Below are 22,780 nucleotides of genomic sequence, written 5' to 3'. Positions count from 1 at the left end.
AATTGTGCATGGCATCCTACTTGACAGATTACAGATATTCATTACCGGCGAGGCCGCGCGCGCTATATGTTATAGAGCATCCAACAGTCCTCAGGAATTAGAGGAGCAAATTTATAGAGAGATTGCTGACTGTTGCAAGAAACATAAGATTGTGATAGTAGGTGATTTTAACTTTCCACGTATTGACTGAGACCCCCATGCTGTAAAAGGGTAAAATAGGAAAGAATTTGTCAAATGTGTTCAGGAAAGTTTCCTTATGCAGTACATAGAAGTCCCAATGAGAGAGTGTGACACTAGATCTCCTGTTAGGGAATGTGACAGGGCAGGTGACAGAAGTTTGTCTAGGATAAGTTTGCATCTAGTGATCATAATGCCATCAGTTTCAATGTAATTATGGAAAAGCATAGGTCTGGTCCTCTGGTTGAGATTCTAAATTAGAGAAAGGCCAGTTTTGGTCGTATCAGGAAGGATGGGATAGGTTGTTTTCTGGCTAAGGTGTACTTGATAAGTGGGAGGCCTTCCAAAGTAAAATATTGAGAGCACACATTTTGTTTGTTCCTGTTAGAATAAAAGGCAAGGATAGCAGGTTTATGGAACCTTGGTTTTCAAGAGATGTTGAGGCCCTGTTTAAGAAAAAGGAGGTGCATCACCGGTATAGGCAGGCAGGAACAAATGAGATGCTTGTAACAAGTGCAAGGGAATTGTGAGGAAACACAAGAAGACATGAAATTGCTCTAGCAGACAAGATAAAGGAGAATCCTAAGAGCTTCTACAGATATATTAAAAGCAAAGGATAGCAAGGGACAAAATTGGTCCTCTGGAAAATCAGAATGGTCATCTAAGCATGGTGCTGAAAGAGATGGGGGAGAAGTTAAGTTGATTTTTCTGAACCTGTGTTTATTTGGGAAATGGATACAGAGTTTATAGATGTGAGGAATGCAGCAACAAGATCATGGACTATATGTAAATTACAGAGGAGGTGCTTGCTGTCTTGAGGTAAATTAGATTAGATTATGAGGACACTCAGTCCTCATTTATTGTCATTTAGAAATGCATGCATTAAGAAATGATACAATGTTCTTCCAGAGTGATATTACAAAAAATCGGGACAAACCAAAGACTAACACTGACAAAACCACATAATTATAACATGAAAGATGAAGTAGTAAATTGGATTAGACATTGGCTTCATGGAAGAAGTCAGAAAGTAGTTGTAGATGGTTGCCTCTCTGACTGGAGGTCTGTGATTAGTGGTGTGCTGCAGGGATCGGTGCTGGGTCTGTTGTTGTTTGTCATCTACTGTGTATCAAAGATCTGGATGATAATATGGTAAACTGGATTAGCAATTTGCAAATAACACCAAGATTAGGAGTGCAATGGATAGCGAGGAAGACTATCAAAGTTTGCAGTGGAAACTGGACCTGCTGAAAAATGTGTTGAAAAATGGCAGATGGAATTTAATGCAGACAAGTGTGAGGGTTTGCACTTTGGGAGGACAAACCAGGGTAGATCTTACATGGTGAGAGGTAGGTACTGAGGAGTGTGGTAGAGCAAAGGGATCTGGGAATACAGGTCCATAATTCATTGAAAGTGGTGTCACAGGTAAATAGGGTCACAAAGAAAGCTTTTGGCACATTTGCGTTCATAAATCAAAGTATTGAGTACAGGAGATGGGATGTTATGTTGAAGTTATGAAATATGTTCCTAAAGCCTAAGTTGGAGTATTGTGTGCTGATTTGGTCACCTACCTGCAGGAAAGATGTCAATAAGATTGAAAGAGCACAGAAAAAATTAACAAGGATGTTGCTGGGACTTGAGGACCTGAGTTATAGGGTAAGGTTGAATAGGTTAGGACTTTATTTGCTAGAACATAGAAGATTGAGAGGAGGTTTGATGGAGGTATACAAAATTATGAATGGTATAGAAATGGTAAATAAAAGCAGGTTTTCTCCTCTGAGGTTGGATGAGACTAGAACTAGAGATTATGGGTTAAGAGTGAAAGGTGAAATGTTTAAGGGGAAGATGAAGGGGAGCTTCTTCACTCAGAAGGTGGTGGGAATATGGAACAAGCTGCCAGTGCAAGTGGTGGATGTTTATTGGATTTCAACATTTAAGAGAAATTTGGATAGGTACATGGATGAGTGGGAAATGGAGGGCTGTGGTCCATGGAGGGAACGTTGATGGGACTTGGCAGATTAATTTGTCTGGGACAGACTAGATGAGCCAAAGGGCCTGTTTCTGTGTTGTAGTGTTTTATGACAATAACCTGTGTTGCCTCTTTCAATGAGCAATGAACTTGGACCCCAAGCTCCCTCTGCTCGTCAACACTGTTAAGGATTTTGCCCTTAACAGTCTACTGTCTCTTTATATATAAACGGCCAGGGTGCAACATTTTACATTTGGCTGGGTTAAACTCCACTACCATTTCTCTGCCAATATACACAATTAATCTATATCTTAGTTGTATTCTTTGCAAATCTTCTCTGCTGTCCACATCACCACCAATCTTTATATCATCTGTAAACTTACTAACCCACCCATGTACATTTTCATCCATGTCATTTATGTACATCATAAACAGAAGAGATCCCCTGCAGAACACCACTAATCATTATTCTACAATCAAATAAATGATTCCAAGTAACTGAGCGCCCTCAGCCTCAGCCTGCTGTCACTAAAGCCGAACCATTCTAACACTGTCCCACTCCAACAATGGCTGCTCTGCTCATACCTCACTTCTTTTTATTGGTGTTTACCAAGAACCTAATTATCAATTATGACTGAAGGCTGCTGAAAAGTCCCAAAAGGCCCCAAGCTCTTTTTAAACCTCATGGCGCCTCTCTGACATGTGAGTACTTATGATAATTGAATGCCACTGAAAAATCCTGAATAAGCCCTGGGCTCTTGTCAAACCTTGCACCAACTCTCCCACAAATGAGTGCTTGTGATGTTTAGGATTCACTGAAAGGGATAAAGGATGAAATTGCATTATCTAGTAGGGAGGCTGTTCTAACCAAGGTATCAAAGACAATCTCTGATGATGTGTTTTAATTTGTCGATGGATGGCAGTACTTTGCTTGCAGCAACGTAAAGAGCATGGCATTACCCTCATCAAATAGACCTGCTGCAATAAATTACAGGATGCATGAATCTTCAAGCATCCTCCTCCCTTGAAAGCTGTCGGGTTTCCCCCAGTTAGAAATTTCAGTAAAAATCATGCCATACTTCACAGGAAAAGGAATACCAGATATCACGGTTTCCTGCAATGCTGACATATTGGTGAAATCCCTATGCTTCCAGGTTCAGGAAGGCGAACAAGATAATTAACTTTACAGCATCGACACAGGGTTACTGAAAATACTGCGGAAGGTTCCAATGCATCATAACGCCTAGATATCATAAAGCCTTGATATTATATTGATAGATATGGCTACTTGTTTTCTTTGGGATGCGCTACTCACAGTCAGTCTTCATATTCACCTTGGGCATCTTCTTGCCACTTGTTCGCAGTCCCAGGTAAAAGCATAAACCCTGCATCTGTTGTAGTTATTCTTATTGCTGTTTTATTTTAACCTGCTACTAATACAATGTACAATGCAACCACAAAGTGAGTGAGCATACTTAAAAATCATCTAATCTCACTACAATACACTTGGCTTCTGTCTTTTTTTCCTGATAGTGCCAATGTGATGACTGATAGATCATCTTTTGGAACTATTTATTATTAAGAATGGCCCAATTTATACTGTTTGCCTTCTACTGGTAGATACCCAATGGAAACCTTTAAAGGAAGGAAGTTCAGATCAATGATAAATTGATAGATTATCAAATCTGAGGTACAGTTTTCTCAATTTTAGCTGCAACAATTGGGAGGAGGTACTGAAAGATACTTCTTCACAAAGGATGAGAGGCAATAATTGATGAAAAATATTCTGCTGGCTGACCACACACATTTGCTGATTGTGATTTAACAACTGTGTTGTCACCATAATTATAATGTAAAATTTATAAATAAAATAAATTTACGATGAAATAGCCCAAATAAAACAAAATCCCATCTATGTGCTCAGAGATAGTTTACATAATATGCACTTGTAGTTGGGAGGGAGATTTGTACAAATCTATCAATTATATTTCTATGCAGGAATGCTGGTGGAGGGGTCAGGGTGGGGTTGTCTCTGACAGGTACAACAGGTAAATATAGGGAAAAGTTATCACTTCCAATTACCCACTAGCTGCTGTCTCCACATTCCACCTACCTGTATCTGCCTCTCACCCCCATCCTTACCTGGATCTAGTTACAGTCAGCTCTACCCCTCCTCTCACTCCTGATTCAGGGTCTCTACAAAAAACATTGATTATCCTTTTGCATCTACAGATGCAGCTCAACTCACTGAGTTCTTCCTGCAATTTTGCCTTTTATTGCAGATTCCTGCATCTGTAATTTCTTGTGTCCTTATTCAGTGGATTCTGGTTAACTGGTCCTTCGGTTAATCAGAGCAAACACTTATTTGAGACAACTCTTAAAGAACAAAAATTAGAGAATAGAGCCGGGATTCATTTATTTGGGACAAGAGACTTTCCGAATAGTTTCTAACTAGTGTCAGTTGCGTGCTCTTGTGTGGCCATTAGATACTACACCATGCTTAGGGCGAACTGTTTTTAAGCAGCATCAGTTATGTGTATTTGTGTTCAAAAACAGTGATTTCTGTCACTGATAGTTAAGCAGTAAGACAATTTAGAATTGTTTTGCTCATTGTGGTTTCCTGTATTAGGGCATGGAAATGCCAGAAATGAGCGGGAGTGAAAAGGAAACAATTTCCCTACTTCAACAAGTTAGGAACTATGAAAAATTTGAAGGTGTCAATAATTATCTTGAATGTTACAATGAAAATGAAGATATGCAGGATTGAATTGTCAAGAACATTGTGTGAAGGCAGTCCATTATTTTCACTAGATGTCTGTGCTAATTTACTTCATTTACAGTCAATCAAAAGAACACAGTAACATGTTCTCTGCTTGACATGTGTGAAACTTGAGTGGGAGAGTTTGTAAAGTGGAAAAGCCATTGCACTGGGACAGTTCCATTCTCTCGACCTCAGAAGTCCAGGTCCAGCGGTACGAATAATCATCACAAACTGGGGGGGGGGGGCGGGCTTTCTTGGTTGCCGTGGATAACCGTGACTTTTTGTATGGTTTATCATGTCCTTCACTCTTCATGAAGTGTTGCAGTATCGCCTTCTTGGCCATTGGATCTCACTTTTGATCTCATCCGCCCAGTCTGCTGGAGCTGACTTCACAGAGAAGTCCCTATTTTACTGGGGTATGAGGCCTGCCAGCTACCCTCACCTGGTTTAGCCCACCTTTTGAAGCGGTGTATCAGGGTGTGTCTGCTGTCACGTGTGAACAGCTACTTGGAACCACACTTTGGTGGGGACCAAAGGTGAGTGAGCTGCCCCAGAATGGACGTGACAAACTATTTCACCAAAGATGCTACCCCTCCCTGGACATCCCATATAATGGAGGAATTCCTCTGTCAATAACTAATAGGAACTAATACACAGTTTTATAATACTGTAGAAGCATTGGCAGTTCTAATTTTCTGTGTATTTTATTCAAATACATAATTTATTATTCAGTTAAACAGTACTTTGTTTTTTTTTATACCTTTTAACTATTTCCATGAAATCTCAGCTAATTGGAGCAGCCACTTAATTGGGCCAAAATGTACTGGTCCTGATGTGTCTGAATTAACTGGAATCCATTGTATTTTGTTTTCTTATATGGCAGCACCTTAAAACTCTTTGTTAAGAAAGTGGGCTGTGATTTCATTTTGCAGTTTTATTCAATGCAGATTAACATTATTCACTCCTACAAAGAGCCCATTAGCCGCTTCTAAAACTTGAAATAATTCATGACATTACATTATTTGGTATTTCATTGGATTAATACTGAGGCCATAATGCATCTTTTAAAATAAGCAGGTGTTTTCTCTCAACATGATACTGTGTGCATTTAAGAACAATTGTCAAGTACCTCAATTTAATTTGAAACTTTTTATATAAGGCAATAATAAACAGACAACTGTGTAAATCAAAATATGTTTAAACCACATTATAATGATTTAGTTATAATCTTATTGCTCAAATGCACTTTTGAAAAATGTGATTTTTAGAATATACATCAAGCATGTACAAAAAATTAATTATGCAAGAGGTTAAGAATACACTAGTAGAAACATCTGGTGCCTTAGAATATAAATAATGCCAAACCTACTTCTAGATTTTCAATAAGGCAACTGAAATCAAGTGCCACACAACATCCAGAGCAGAAACATTACTATTTTTATAGAAATTGGACAATTTTTACTCGTATCCTTATAAGAAAAAATAAAATGAAGAAGTAGTATTTTCAAAACTACCATACTTAACAAGTTTCTTTTTTCTTGCCATCATTTGTTTTTACAGCTCTAGAGTTTGCATGTTGAAACTTCTGATTTTAAATATACAAGTAATTTCTCAATTTTCTATTTAAAATTACCCTCCAGAGTTACCCAAAATACAGTCATCAGGAGGAGAATGCTGCAGATGACGTTACTTGGCAAACTATGTACATTTTTTACAGTGCGAGCTGGATAAAATCTTCCATCGTAATAAAGTGCTGTTACTGTGTGCAGTAGATGCTACTCGTTCCATGCCTGCAATTGACTGGAGGGAGTTCAAAGTGGAAAATTCATACTGACACCTTCAACAGAGGAACAGTATTTAGCCATTGAAGGGTGCCAAGTAAATAAACTGTCTGAATGAAGAAAGAAACTCTATTTACTGAGTTTTCCATTGAAGCCACAGACTGTGCTTAGCTGAAGACGTGCATAACCATGCAAATAAACAGTACTATTACAGCACCTGTAGAATGGTGATATCTCGCTGATCCATTGTTGGACTTTTTGCTTTGATTGCTACCATCCAATCCATCTACAGATACAGCACATTGGACTAAAGGAGCTTGATAAGATGTAGCCCTTTTCTCTGGTCTGTCTGGACTGGATCCATCACTAGGTCTCTGTCCATTGAAGAGCAGGTATCGACCTTTAGTATCCTGCTCCATCTTAAAGAGTTCGTATTCTGTATGGGGAAGACCTATCCCCAGGGCCACACAGCCATTGGTGTGTGTAACGTCTTGCTCTACTCCAATGTGCCATGATCCCTCAGCCCCACACGCATTGCCGCTAAAAACGTTCAAGAGTGATGCAGTAGCTGCGTCCATTGGAGTCACCTTCATGTGGTTCACTGAAACAAGATTTTAAATGGTTATGATGAACATTTACTATTGAACAATATCCCTCCATATTCACACCTGCCCATGTTACATTAGCTGGCAACTCTTCTCAGTGAAGACTTTTCAAATATGTGTTTTTGTGCTCATCAAAATACGGGATTTTAAGTAAGAATTGAAATTCTTTCCTTTACAGGCTGACTCAGTAATGAACATCTGACCTATAGACACCCCATACTTGTGATCAAGATCTTTTCATATCATTAACTTCAAAAATCTCATGTACATTCAATATTATGAATAGAAAACCTACTTTTCCCACACTCTACTTTTAGTAATTTTTCTTTCTTATCAGTCTTATGTGTTTTTGATGCCATTTCTTGCAAAATGTTGAGGTGTGGTTACCTTACAGAGTGATTTTTGTATATTGTTGACATACAGATGACCATCAAACATTTATATAAATGGAACCCATTCCTTACTGGGCTGCATTGAGTCAGCCTCAAGGAATACTATGATTCAGTTTTTGATTAAAATTTTATAGGCAACATCCTAATAATGGCAGTGAAGTGAGAATGCTTTAAATAGGAGGTTTCTCCCCCTCAGGAATGTACGTCCTTGTTCTACATGCAAAGGTCAAAGCAAATGATATTCTGCAGATGGCCAGGAATAAAGGACAGCAGAATGCCTGTCTTTTCAAGCACAGAATGAGCAAACATCTTGTTTTGCTTTTAGAAATATATTGCACTACAGGTAAATTTACGTTGTTAGATTGTGCATTCCTTAGCATTCCTGTGTGCAGACACTCATCAACTATTAAGACAATGACTGACACAGAACAAACTCAAAAGTTGGGAGATGAAATAACACATCTCGGGAGTGCATTAAGAACGTAAAACTTAACAATGCCAAATATAAAAATGGTGTCTTGCACAATTGGACACAAAATGATTTTTTCACTGTAAGTAGGAAAATGGATAAGTTAGTAGTAAAGAATATAAAAACCGCAAATACTGGAAATCTCAAATACAAACAGAGTGCTGAAAAAACAGCTGCTAAATCCATATCTCTGGACAGAGAAACAGTTAATGTTTCACCCAGTAATATTTCATCTCTCTCTCTCTCTTCCTTTCTTTCTTTTCAAGAGGAAGAACCCTGAACTCCCAGCCTCATCACTGTCCAGAAACCTGGGACAGTCCAAACATTCTTCTGAAAGATGTAACTTGGCTGGAACCATGCCTCCATGTTAAGACTAAGCACTTAAGGTCCTGCCCAATACTGGGAATGTTGTGATTGTCTACGTTCAGATAAAACAACAGTTGGCTAGCTGGGATGAATGTCCATGGAGTCTCGGTTTTCCTCTTCACCACAATCTTTTCATTACCTTGTTCAAGGATTCTATCAGAATTCCTCGTGATCTTGATTTTCCATTCAGGCCATCTCAAAAGATATCAATGGGTCCACCTTATTGATGTGTGGATATGGCATCAGCCTTTACAGAGATAGGTGTACTTTTATAAATCTCAGATATTTTCATGATCATCATTAGCTACACTTGTTATTTTACTCCTTTGATTTTTAGAATACCCTCTGCAATGGTTGGATATGAAGTCAAGATACAAAGCCAGTAACAACCAAACCACTCTGCTCCTGAATCCAGCAGAGTGGACCGTTCACCAATTTATAGAACCCAACCTATTTTGAATTGATTTTATGACAGATGGGAAACCAGTTAACTTGTAAAGTGGTAAAAATAAAAAAAACTTAAATCAAAATCTTGGAGGGTATTACTGAGACCTGCTGTTTTGTCTTTTTTCTTAAGTTCATGCAAAGACAGAGGCAAGAGAGCAATAGATGTCTGAAGTAAGTAACCCTGTCTTGGCTGACCTCTATCATCAGTTCAGGACTTTTACGGCCTTGTGTTTGCACATTATGAAGCAATTTAATTCACCAGATTTAGTTTCCTTAATCAAAAAAAATTGTTGCTAGTTATTCAGTTCTGCCTTGATATTTTTAAGTTATTTTAACCAGATCATAGCTGTTTTAATGAAAGATGGAGCAAATAATAACTACATCAAATTGTATATCAAGGATGGAATGGTGACAGCTGTGTCATGAATGGGGGTTCAATGGAATCCATCAATTTCACAGAGCTATCCAGCACAGCAGCAGGCTCTGCGGCCTAGCAGGTACAACCCGACCATCAACATTCATCAATACTAATCCATTCACCAGCACTTGATCCAAAGCCATCCATTCAAATGACAGCTCAAGTGCTTGTCTCAAACAGTTCTTAAGTATAATGAGAGTAGCTGCTTCAAATTACCTTTGAACACAAATTCTGTTCCTCCCATTACTTTTGTAGATGGAATTCCATGGCTGTATCGGCCTTTGGCATAGATGGTGAAAGTTGGGTGCTTGCACACGGGGTCTGAGAAATGATAATAATGTCCTTCCCATGTGTTGTTGTTGTCATGAAATATGAAGTGACGGGTGAGAAAGAGCACCTCAGGTCGCACCTCACAACGCTGACTCACCCAGTGGCCGTGTAGTCCCACAGGCAGGTCTGCCTTTTGGGGTAAGATAGGAGGGTGAAACTCATCTGATCGGTAAATTATGCGACAGGCCACACAGGTATGGTCGTGGTTCTGAGACAAGAGAGAAGCAGAAATGTCAGGCTGCACATTGCGGAACTGAATTATGTATATATTAAATTTCTGTGCACAAATGCAAACAGAAAAATCTGGTAATTTTGAAATAAATCTAAATAAAAAAGAGGGTAGTTAATACTATCCTTGAGACAAATATTGATTGTTTACTATTTGATAAATGCAGATGTTTTATTTCAACGGAATAGCTTTAGTTCATATATATCACATCCTGACAACAGTTCTCTGATATTTTCCAGTAAAAATACAGATAAGACAAGGTTTTTGTTTACTGGGTAGCCTGGGTGTCTACAGAGTATTTGTCCATCAGCTTGTCTTGCTGTAAGAATATACACATTTCAATTTAATCATAGACCCCATGTTTCATAGATGACAGAAGACCATTTGACCAATCAAAATTCTTGCTCTTGTAGCAATCCCAACCATTCTATTCATCCACCCATATCCCTGCAACTTATTCTCTCTCACATGCCACTCTGAATCTGTTGCTGCTCACTTACACCGGGGATAATATACAATAACCAAACTACCTACCAACCAGCTCAAATTTAGGATGGGTGCGTAAAGCAGAGCAGCCTGGGAAATGCATATGGTCTCATAGATAACTTGCAAACTCTATACAGGCAGCATGTTAATTACTGTGCTGCCCTAATGACACTAATGATCTAACAGGGGTTTCCAACCATTTTTATGCCATGGACCCCTACTATTAACCAATGGGTCCATAGACCCCAGGTTGGGAGCCCTGATAGGACAAAAACAAAGGCACAGTATAAAAGCAAAGTAGTCCAATTACAGGAAGCTTGAAATATGGGTATTGGTTTTGATTTATTATTGTCACATGTACCAAGGTTCATACAGCTTGAATACAGTGCATTGCGCAAGAAAAATGTAAAACAATAACAATACAGAATAAAGTGAAAAAGCTGCAGAGAAAGTGCAGTGCACTCAACAATAAAGTGCAAGATTATATTGAGGTTGATTGTGAGGCTAAGAGTCTATCTTATCATACAAGAGGTGTGTTCAAGAGTCAGATAACAGCGGGAGAGAAGCTGTCCTTGAGCCTGGTGGTATGTGCTTTCAGGCTTTTGTATCTATTGCCTGATGGGAGAGAGAAAACATTGGACAAACTTGGGTTCTTTTCTCTGGTCCAATGGAGGCTGTGGGGTGATCTAATAAATGTTTATAATATTATGATATTATAATATAATATGATGCATCGACAAGCAGGAAGGCAGAGGGGGTGGCATTGCTCTGTTCAAAAAATTTAAAACCAAATCATTAGAAAGAGGTGATATAGGGTCGGATGGTGTTGAATCATTGTAGGTAGAGCTAAGGAACAGCAAGGGTAAATAGACCCTGATGGGAGTTGTATACAGACCCCAAAGTAGTTGTAAGGATGTGGCCTACAAATAACAAAGGGAGATAGAAAATGCATGCCAGAAGGGCAATATTACATTAGTCAAGGGGGACTTCAATATGTAGGTAGATGAGAAAATCAGGTTGGTGCTGAATTACAGGAGGGGGAGTTTCTAGAGTACCTACGAGAAGGCTTTTTAGAGCAGCTCATAGTTGAACCCACTGGAGGATCAGCTATTATGGATTGGCTATTCTGCAATGAACCAGAATTGATGAGAGCTTAAGGTAAAAGCACCCTTAGGAGAAAGTGATCATAATATGATCAAATTCATCCTGAAATCTGAGAAGGAGAAGCTAAAGTCTGATGTATTTACAATGCAGTAAAGGGGTTTACAGAGGCATGAGAAAGGAGTTGGCCAGAATTGATTGGTAAAGAATGCTGGCAGGGATGTCAGCAGAGTAGCAATGGTTGGAATTGCTGGAAGCAATTTGAAAGGCACAGGATATATACATCCCAAAGAGGAAGAAGTATTCTAAGGGCAAGATGACACAATCGTGACTAACGAGAGAAGTCAAAGCCTACATAAAAGCCAAAGAGAGGGCATATGATAGAACAAAAATTACCGAGAAGTTAGAGGATGGGAAAGTTTTTAAAAACCAACAAAAGGCAACCAAGAAAGTTGGATAAAGATGGATATGAAAGTAAGCTAGCCAATATTATTAAAGAGGATGCCAAAAGTTTCTTCAAATACATAAAGTGTAAAAGAGAGGCAAGAGTGGATATTGGATTGCTGAAATATGATGCTGGAGAGGTAGTAATGGTGGACAATGAAATGGCAGATGAATTGGATAAGTATTTTGCATCATCTTCACTGTGGAAGACACTATCAGTATGGTAGAAGTTCCAGCTATTAGGGGAATGAAGTGTGTGAAGTTACCATAAGTAGACAGAAGGTTCTTGGGAAACGGAAAGGTCTGAAGGTAGATAAGTCACCTGGACCGGATGGTGTACACCCCAGAGAAATGTGGCTGGAGAGATCATGGAGGCATTAGTAGTGATCTTTGAAAAATCACTAAATGGTTCCGGAAAACTGGATAATTGCAAATGTCACTCTACTCATCAAGAAGGGAGAGAGGCAGAAGAAAGGAAACTATAGGGCAGTTAGTCTGACCTCAGTGGCTGGGAAGATGTTGGAGTTGATCATTAAGGATGTGCTCTCAGGGTACTTGGAGGCACATGATAAAATAGACCATAGTCAGCACGGTTTCCTCAAGGGAAAACCTTGCCTGACATATCTGTTGGAATTCTTTGAAGAAATAACAAGCAGGATAGACACAAGCAACACTCACAATCCAAAATGTCGACTATACTTTTTTCCATAGATGCTGCCTGGCCTGTAGAGTTCCTCCAGCATTTTTTGTGTGTTGCTTGGATTTCCAGCATCTGCAGATTTTCTCTTGTTTGTGAGCAGGATAGACAAGGGAGAATCGGACAATGTTGTGTATTTGGATTATTAGAAGGCCTTTGACAAGGTGCCACACATGAAGCTGCTTAACAAGCTATGAACCCATTGCATTACAGGAAAGATTCTAGAATAGATAAAGCAGGAGGCAAAGACTGGGAATGAAAGGATCCTTTTCTGGCTGCTGCTGGTGACTAGTGGTGTTCCACAGGGGTCTGTGTTGGGACTGATTCTTTGTAAGTTATATGTCAATGATTTAGATGATGGAATTGATGGCTTTGTTGCAAAGTTTGCGGACAATATGAAGATAGGTGGAGGGGCAGGTAGTTTTGAGGAACTAGAGGGGATACAGTACTTAGACAGATTAGGAGAATGGGCAAAGAAATGGCAGATGGAATACAGCGTTGGGAAGTGTATGGTCATGCACTTTGGTAAAAGAAATGAAAGGGTTGACTATTTTGTAAATGGAGAGAAAATACAAAAAACCGAGATGCAAAGGGACTTGGGAGTCCTTGAGCAGGATTCCCTAAAGGTTAATTTGCAGGTTGAGTCTGTGGCGAGGAAAGTAAATATAATGTTAGCACTCATTTCAAGAGCACAAGAATATAAAAGCAAGGATGTAATGTTGAAAGTTTATAAAGCACTGGTGAGGCCTCACTTGGAGTATTGTGAATGGGTTTGCGCACCTTATCTTAGAGAGGATGTTCTAAAAATGGAGAAGGTTCAAAGGAGGTTCATAAAAATGATTCCAGGATTAAACAGCTTGTCATATAAAGACTGTTTGATGGCTCTGGGCTATATTCACTAGAATTCAGAAGAATGAGGGGTGATCTCATTGAGACCTATCGAATGGTGCAAGGCCTTGATAGAGTGGATGTAGAGAGGATGTTTCCTATGGTGGGAGGGTCTAAGACCAGAGGACACAGCCTCAGAATAGAGGGGCGTCCTTTTAGAACATAGTTGAGGATAAATTTCTGTAGCCAGAAAGTGGTAAATCTGTGGAATTCTTTGCCTCAGGTAGCTATGGAGGATGTCTTTATGTATATTTAAGGCAGGGGTTGATAGATTCTTGTTTGGTCAGGGCATGAAGGGATAGGGGATAAGGCAGGAGATTGGGGCAGAGAGAAAAATTAGATCAGCCATGATGAAATGGCAGAACAGATGTGATGGGCCAAATGGCCTAATTCTAATTACTGTCTTATGAAAGGCATAGCCAGAATCTTTGTCCCAAGGCTGAAGTGTCTAAAAGCAAAGGGCATATATTTAAGGTGAGAGGGGGCAGTTTCAAAGGAGATGTGTATGGGGCAAATAGTGTTTTTACACCAAGTGGTGGGTGCCTGGAATGCACTGCCAAAGTTTGTACTGGAGGTAGATATGATGTTTTTAAGAGGTTCTTAGATAGATGAATATGCAGGGAATGGTGGGATAGAGACCATGTGCAAGCAAGAGTATTTAGTGTAATTAGGTGTCATTACCTTAGTTAGTTGGGCACAAGATTAAGGACTGGGGGGCCTGTTCCTGTGCGGTGCTCTTCTATGTTCTACGTCTAATGGCAGCTGGTCAGGCTCCTTCCCGAGCTCATCAGCTGTCAACGCCACCATTGAACGTTACAGATAATTAAAAACGTTGAAGCCAATGTTCCTCATTCATTTTTACATATCAGGTTTAACTTGGAACAGGCCCAGTGCAGCTTGTGAGCTGGAAAACCTGCCGAAGTCTATACTGACCCATGACCAGACCACATATGTAATGAATAAGGATCAAGTTTATTATCACTGACAATGTCATGACATTTGTTGTTTTGTTGCAGCAGTGCAGCACAAGACCTCAGAATTACTATCATTTACAATAAAAAAAATACATAGTGCACAAAATAAATGGTAAGTTAATGTTCATGAGTTCATGGACTGTTCAGAAATCTGCTGGTAGAGGGGAAAAAGCTGTTCCTAAAATACTGAATGTAGATCTTCAGGCTCCTGTACCACCTTCCTGATGTTAGTAATGACAAGCGGGCATGCCCCAGAATGTGAGGATCCTTAATGGCGGATACCGCCGTCCTGAGGCACTGCCATTTGAAGGTGTTCTTGATGGTGGGGAGGCTTACGCCCGTGACGGAGCTGGCTGAGATTACAAGCTTCTGCAGCCTCTGCGATCCTGTGCATTGGAGCCTCTGTTGCAGATGGTGGTGTGACACATCATAATGTTCTCTACTGTACATCTGTGGAATTTTACTAGTATCTTGGTGACATACCAAATCTCCTCAAACTCCTAATGAAGCACAGCTGCTGGCGTGCCTTCCTCATGACCGCCACAATGTGTAGGTCCCAGGGCAGCTCCTCTGAGATGTAATGCAGGAAAAGTTGGCAGGACGGGCGACAGCTCGGAAGATTGCGCCCATGCTTGAAACTGGGCTTCCCTTTAGGAAACGTGGGTGACACCCAGCATTAATTCTCGCATTGCAGAGGAAGACCCTTGGAAATCTGATTGTCCCTCGCCAATTGGAGCCATGATGTTTCCTCAGATACCTTACAAGCAAAGTTAAATACCAATGCAAAAAAAAAATTCCATCTGTTTTAATCTAATGATTCAAATTATCAGTTGAGGCTTTTCACTTAACAAAAGCTGACTTTGCTTAGAAATGTATCGCTGCTGATTGAACCAAACATATGAATGTGGGAGGCAGCTGTGTGAACCTGCCTCCAAAATTAATTTCTATTGAAATCTTTCTCAGCCTACGTACTAAGTGCCACTGCCTGGTTGGATGAATTTGGAGGCAAGTATAACAAACCTAGATGCTATTGAATCACCACCCAACCTCTTCACCCTTCTCCCCCACCCCCAATCTCCGATGTTAATAGACTGTGGGAAACAGCAAGAATCACTGGCTTTGAAGAGTTCTTTTCTTATCTAAGTTAAAGCCTTTTTCTTGGGCACTTATGTTTATAAGAAACATTTTATCACAGGGTCTGCAGTAAACTGGATCTGGGAATGTTAGCATTCCATGTCCATAAGTCACTCTGCTAAAGACCAGACTGACTAATGGCAGAACTTCAAAGTTGTGTGCCGGCAAATGTCAAAAGATTCACATGAGAATTTATGATGTCAGCTATACTTAATGCTCATCCTTTGATTAATTCAGGATTTCCCAAAAGTTTTACTCTTTCTTTATCCAGGTCATTTTCTTTCTATCAGTGAACTGATTGATAATTCAAGCTTATTTCTGAACTTCATTGCACAATGCCCAGTCCTCTGGCAGTTCACCAGATTCTTCTGTGAACGGAACAAAATAAAAATACAAGTAGTGCCACAAAGTCCAGGTTCTTTCACTCAATGAACACAAAGGTGAAAATTTTTACCCCCTAATGCCAGCCTTGTTTGGACCCTAGTATGAGAGCATCTCTAACAAGGCCAGAGTTTATTTCTCACCCTATTTGCTTAGTGAGGGTGCTGGTAGAGGTCACCCTGAATCCTGCAGTTCTGATGAGGCTACTTCCTCGTTATTAATGAAAACACTCAATTCTGGAAGCACTCAACAGGTTAGGTGACACCTGTGGAAAGAGAAAGAGTATTGATATTTCAGGTTGGAGATTCTTTGCTGAAATGACAGTTCTTCAACTTGAAGCCATAGCTCTTCTTTCACAGATGCTGCTTGACCTCCAGCTTTTTCTGTTTTTAGGTCGTCAAGTTTATTGCCATTTCGACCATAAGCTACTGGTACAGTACACAGTAAAAATGAAACAACGTTCATCCAGGACCCTAGTACTACATGAAACAGCACAAAACTACACTAGACTGTGTGAGACAGCACAAGGCTACACTAGACTACGTAAAACAACATAAAAACTGCACTAGACTACAGACCTGCACAGGACTACATAAAGTGCACAAAACAGTGCAGGGCAGTACAATAATTAATAAACAAGACAATAGGCACAGTAGAGGACAAATTACAATATAATAATAAATGATGTAGATGTCAGTCTAGACTCTGAGTATTGAGGAATCTGATGGCTTGGGGGAAGAAACTGTTGCACAGTCTGGTCATGAGAGCCCAGATGCTTTGCTACCTTTTGCCAGATGCCAGAAGGAGGAAGAGTTTGTATGAGGGGTGTATGGGGTCCTTCACAATACTGTTAGCTTTGTGGGTGCAGCGTGTGGTGTAAATGTCGGTAATGGCGGGAAGAGAGACCCCGATGATCTTCTTAGCTGACCTCACTATCCGCTGCAGGGTCTTGTGATCTGAAACAGTGCAATTCCTGAACCAGGCCATGATGCAGCTGCTCAGGATGCTCTCAATACAACCTCTGTAGAACGTGGTGAGGATGGGGGTGTGGGAGATGGACTTTTCTCAGCCTTCGCATAAAGTAGAAGAGACACTGCTGGGCTTTCTTTGCTATGGAGCTGGTGTTGAGGGACCAGGTGAGATTCTCCACCAGGTGAATACCAAGAAATTTGGTGCTCTTAACGATCTCAATAGAGGAGATGTCAATGTTCAGCAGAGAGTGGTCGCTCCATGCTCTCCTGAAGGCAACAACCATCTCTTTTGTTTTGTTCACATTCAGAGACAGGTTGTTGGCTCTGCACCAGTCCATTAGCCGTTGCACCTTCTCTCTGTATGCTGACTCATCGTTCTTGCTGATGAGACCCACCACGGTCGTGTCATCGGTGAACTTGATGATGTGGTTCGAGCTGTGTGTTGCAGCACAGTCGTGGGTCAGCAGAGTGAACAGCAGTGGACTGAGCACACAGCCCTGGGGGGGGCCCCCCGGGCTCAGTGTGGTGGTGTTGGAGATGCCGCTCCCGATCCGGACTGACTGAGGTTTCCCAGTCAGGAAGTCTAGGATCCAGCTGCAGAGGGAGGTGTTTAGGCCCATAGACACAGCTTTCCAATCAGTTTCTGAGGAATGATTGTGTTGAATGCTGAACTGAAGTCTATGAACAGCATTCGAACATACGTGTCTTTTTTGTCCAGGTGGGTGAGGGCCAGGTGTAGGGTACTGGCGATGGCATCGACTGTTGAGCAGTTGGGACGATAAGCGAACTGCAGGGGGTCCAGTGAGGGGGGCAGCAGGGTTTTGATGTGCCTCATGACGAGCCTCTCAAAACACTTCATGATGATGGATGTGAGTGCAATGGGATGGTAGTTATTGAGGCAGGACACTGAAGACTTCTTCGGCATGGGGATGATGGTGACGGCCTTGAAGCACGTTGGAACGACGGCGCTGCTCAGGGAGATGTTGACGATGTCAGTGAGAACATCTGCCAGCTGGTCTGCACATCCCCTGAGCACTCTGCCAGGAATATTGTCTGGTCCAGCAGCCTTCCGTGGGTTGACCCTGCATAGAGTTTTCCTCACATTGGCCACGGTAAGACACAGCACCTGGTCGTTTGGAGGAGGGGTGGTCTTCCTTGCTGCCACGTCATTTTCCGCCTCAAAACGAGCGTAGAAGCTGTTCAACGTATCTGGGAGGGAGGAATCACCAGCACAGTCAGGTGATGTAGTCCTGTAGTTGGTGATATCCTGAATGCCCTTCGACATGCGCCACGTGTCTCCACTGTCCTGGAAGTGGTTGTGGATTCACTGGGTGTGTGCACGCTTTGCCTCTCTGATGGCCCGGGACAGCTTGGCCCTCGCTGTTGTTAGGGCTGCCTTGTCGCCTGCTCTGAAGGTGGAGTCACGGGTCCTCAGCAGCGCACGCACCTCCATGGTCATCCATGGCTTCTGGTTAGCGCGCATAGTGATGGTCTTGGCCACGGTGACATCATCAATGCACTTGCTGATGTAGCTCATCACTGACGCCGTGTACTCCTCTAAGTTGGTAGAGTTGCCATCGGTTGCAGCCTCCCTGAACATGTGCCAGTCAGTGTGCTCAAAGCAGCCTTGAAGAGCAGAGATGGCTCCTGCTGGCCAGGTTTTCACCCGCTTCTGAGCTGGTCTGGAGCATCTGATGAGCGGTCTGTATGCTGGGATTAGCATAACAGAGATGTGGTCTGAGTACCCGAGGTGGGGGCAGGGCTTTGCCCGGTACACGTCGGGAATGTTTGTGTAAAAAGGTCCAACGCGTTCTCCCCTCTCGTCGCAAAGTCCACATACTGATGGAATCTGGGAAGCACTGACTTAAGGTTCGCGTGGTTAAAATTTCCGGTGACAATAAACAGTCCAGCAGTTCACAAATAGCCCCAAACATTTCACCGAGCATCTCCTTAGCATTAGCGCTGGGGGGAATGTACACACCAACTACAAGGACAGTGGTGAATTCCTGTGTTAAATAAAATGGTCTGCATCTAACAGTCACAAACTCCACTGGCGATGAGCAGTAACTAGAGACCAGCACAGAGTTCTTGCACCATTCTGTGTTGATGTAAATACACACGCCCCCACCACAAGTCTTACTGCAGGGAGTTGCATCTCTGTCAGCCTGAAACAAAGCGAGTTCGGCTAGCTGAATGGCGGTGTCCGGAACTCTGTCGCTAAGCCACATTTCGTGAAATTGAAAGCGCAGCAGACTCTGAACTCTCGCCGAGTAGTCTGCTGGAGTTGGATGTAGTCCAACTTATTGTCCAGGGAGCGGACATTGGAGAACAGGATGGACGGGAGAGCTGGCCGGCTAGGGTGTGTTTTTAGCCTAGCATGGACCCCTGCCCGCTTGCTGTGCTTCCGCTTCCTCGCACACCACTTACGACATCCCCACCCCGGCCACCGACATCAGGCGACACCGAGGACTGTAGGCTTGGTCCCCGAAGCAGGCCGAGGTCGCATAGCTTCTCCAGCAGATGCTCGTGAAGGTTTGTTGTTGGGCAATTTCTGTACCGTAGCAGTGTCTGGCAATGGTGGATATGAACACCGGTTGCTCCATTGTCCATGTGCAAATTAAAAAAAAATTGTGCCTTAGTTAATAAATAAACAAATAAATAAATAAAAGTAACACCAGGTCCAGAGAGGCTGTTGCTGCCGCCTGCTCGCTGCCTCATTATTTCAGATCTTTGGCATCTGTAGTGCCAGAAAGTACTGGTGTTGGACAAGGAATCCCAGAACGCAGTCAAGGTGTCGATGAAGGAACAGCAATATTATTACAAGTCCAGATGGTGTGTATGACTACAAGAGAGACGCACACATTATCTGTTGCTCCTGCCCTTCTAGGTGGGGAAGATCATGGGTCTGGAAGAATAAGGAAAGCAATGGATTTTGTTGATGATACACATTATAGCCAGGTAGGGTGGTGTGGGAGTGAACATTGTGCAAGACGAGTGAGTGAATGGAGAGGGACAGTAGTGTAAGCAGTAGAGCTTCTGCCTCATATCTCTAGTGATCCCAGGTTCAATCCGCACTCTGGTAGTGTTTATGTGGAATTCACCATTGTCCTTGTGACTATGTGTGCTCTACCCCCTCGCCCCCACACATCGCAAAGACTTGTGGGTTGGGAGAGGAACTAGTCATTTAAATTGTTCCTAATGTATAGGTAAGTGGTTGAATCTTGGGGAATCAATTAGAATCTGGTGGGAATAAAGGATTCATACAGGATTAATATAAATGGACGCTTGAATTCAATGTGCCAAAAGGCTGTATGGATGACTATATGAATTAGGAACAGGAATTGATCTCTCAAATCCTATGTTTGCCATTTAATGAACTCATGATTTATCTGATTATAATCTAAGGTCCACATTCCTGTAAACCATGATAATATTTCATCCTTGCTTTAAAAACAATCTATGTAACACTGCTTTAAAATATCTAAAGGCATTTGTATCCTCAGAGTTTCTTTTCTCGAGCAAAACTGTCAAATACCAGAGGGCATAGCTTGCAGGTGAGAGAGGAAGGTTTAAGGGAGATAAGCAGGCAAGTTCTTTTACACAAAGCAAAGTAATAATAGTAGTAGTAATGCCACATTCAGGCTTGCTGATGACACCACTGTCATCGGCCGAAGCAAAGGTAGTGACAAATCTGCATGTGGGGGGAGATTGAAAATCTGGATGAGTGGTGCCACAACAACAACCTCTCAGACAATGTCAGCAAGACCAAAGAGCTGATTATTGACTTCAGGAGGAGGAAACCGGAGGTCCAGGAGCCAGTCCTCATCAGGGGATCAGAGGTGGAGGGAGTCAGCAACTTTAAATTCCTTGGTGTTATTATTTCAGAGGACCAGTCTTGGACCCAGCATGTTAGGTCAATTACGAAGAAAGCAAGGTAGTACCTCTACCTCCTTAGAAGTTTGTGAAGATTTGGCATGACATCTAAAACTTTGACAAACTTTTTCAGATATGTGGTGGACAGTATAGTGCGTGGGTGCATCGCCGTCTCGTATGGAAACACCATTACCCTTGAATGGAAAAGCCTACAAAAAAAACAGTGGATACAGCCCAGCACGTCACGAGTAAAGCCCTCCCAACCATTGAGCACATCTGCATGGAGCACTGTTGCATGAAAGCAGCAACCATCAGCAGGGACTCTCTCTACCAAGGTCATGCTCTCTTCTCACTGCTGCCATCAGGAGGAAAGTACAGAAACCTTAGGACCCACACCACCAGATTCAAGAACAGTTATACTACCCCTCAACGATCAGGCTTTTGAACCAGAGGGGATAACTTCTCTCAGGCTATGTCCACACTACGCCGGATAATTTTGAAAACACCAGTTTTGAGTAAAAATGACAGGCGTACACACTAAGTGTTTTTCAAAATATCTCTGTCTACACTAACACAGATATTTGGGGAATCTCCTCTACTGGGCACGCGCAGGACACACAGAAAACAAGCGAAGAGGAATCGGTATACTTAGTGCACATTTGTCCAGTTACAGAGTAGAAAAACTTAAAAGGAATTGCTCTTGGCTCTCGCGCAGGAGGACTTAAAAGTAAAAAAAAACAAATACTGGAGCGTATGGAGGCAACCGACAGGGAGTTCATGATCCGGCTGACGACGAACATTGAAAAACTGACTAACTCTGTTGCATTAATAAAGCACCTTGTTAAATGTATAAAACATGTCTGCATCAGTGTTATCTTGTATTTCCATACAATGTTACATTAGGCTGTTACACATCTATTTTCAGAGAAGTACTTGCATAAGTAGGTAAACCACCTTCTAACAAGCAAGGACAGAAAACAGGGCAAAGTGAGTATACTTATTTATTCAGTAAGCTATGGGTCAAAGTATTTGGTGAGTACATTTCTAACTCTTCTGGCTTCAGTCTTGTTGCTGTCTGTTCTGAAATTGTTAGGTTCTGTGAAGCGCTGAATCAAATATCGCTGTGATGATTGTACGCTCTAGTATCGATTGTTTGGCGACAATATAGTAATAATAAGGAGAAAACAATGAAATGTCGCGCTGCCGCCATCTGTTCCAGCACGTCATGACAGTGGTTTTAAAAAGCTCCGGTTACGATGTCCACACTGCAACGGATATTAGGCATTTTCAGATTTATTCACTCTGGAGACAGTTTTTGAAAATCTCCATTTTTGGGGGCTGAAAATGCCATTTCAGTGTGGATGGAGGGTCAAAACGAAGAGAAAAAGCTTCGTTTTCAAAATTATCCGGCGTAGTGTGGATGTAGCCTCAATTTCACTCGCCCCATCACTGAACTATTCCCACAACCTATGGACTCACTTTCAAAGACTCTTCGTCTCATGTTCTTGATATTCATTGTTTATTTATTTATTATTATTCTTTCTATTTAGTATTTGCACAGTTTGTTGTCTTTTGCACGTTGGTTGCTTGGCTGACTAGTTGGTGCGGTCTTTCATTGAATCTATTATAATTCTTGGATTTACTGAGTATGCTGGCAAGAAAATGAATCTCAGGGCTGTGTATGGTGACATATGTACTTTGGTAATAAATTTACTTTGTGAATTTTGAAGTGGCTGGAATGCGCTGTCATGGATGGTGTAGGAAACAGAGATGATAGAGGTGTTTAACCAGACACATGAACATGAAGGAAAGGCAGGGATATGGATGATGTGCAGGTAGGTGGGATTAGTTTCATTCAATATTGCAGTCAGTGCAGACACTGTGGAA

The 22,780-nt window shown here is 41.6% G+C and overlaps 1 protein-coding gene across 1 annotated transcript in view; it reads right to left on the bottom strand.

Annotated features, from left to right (window-relative positions):
* Positions 1-6,113: 6,113 nt before the first annotated feature.
* LOC140201873 (protein APCDD1) overlaps positions 6,114-22,780 on the bottom strand; it is a 49,415-nt gene continuing 32,748 nt past the window's right edge. Inside the window, exons 4-5 of the mRNA XM_072266664.1 lie at positions 9,602-9,923; positions 6,114-7,289 (exon numbers count right to left, since the gene is read on the bottom strand). Of these exons, the coding sequence (XP_072122765.1) occupies positions 6,856-7,289; positions 9,602-9,923 (756 nt within the window). The 3' untranslated portion in view covers positions 6,114-6,855. The remainder of the gene's footprint in view (positions 7,290-9,601; positions 9,924-22,780) is intronic.

Source organism: Mobula birostris, chromosome 1, assembly GCF_030028105.1.
Source record: "Mobula birostris isolate sMobBir1 chromosome 1, sMobBir1.hap1, whole genome shotgun sequence".
NCBI lineage: Eukaryota > Metazoa > Chordata > Chondrichthyes > Myliobatiformes > Myliobatidae > Mobula > Mobula birostris.
This window is presented reverse-complemented; position numbering and strand designations above follow the sequence as displayed.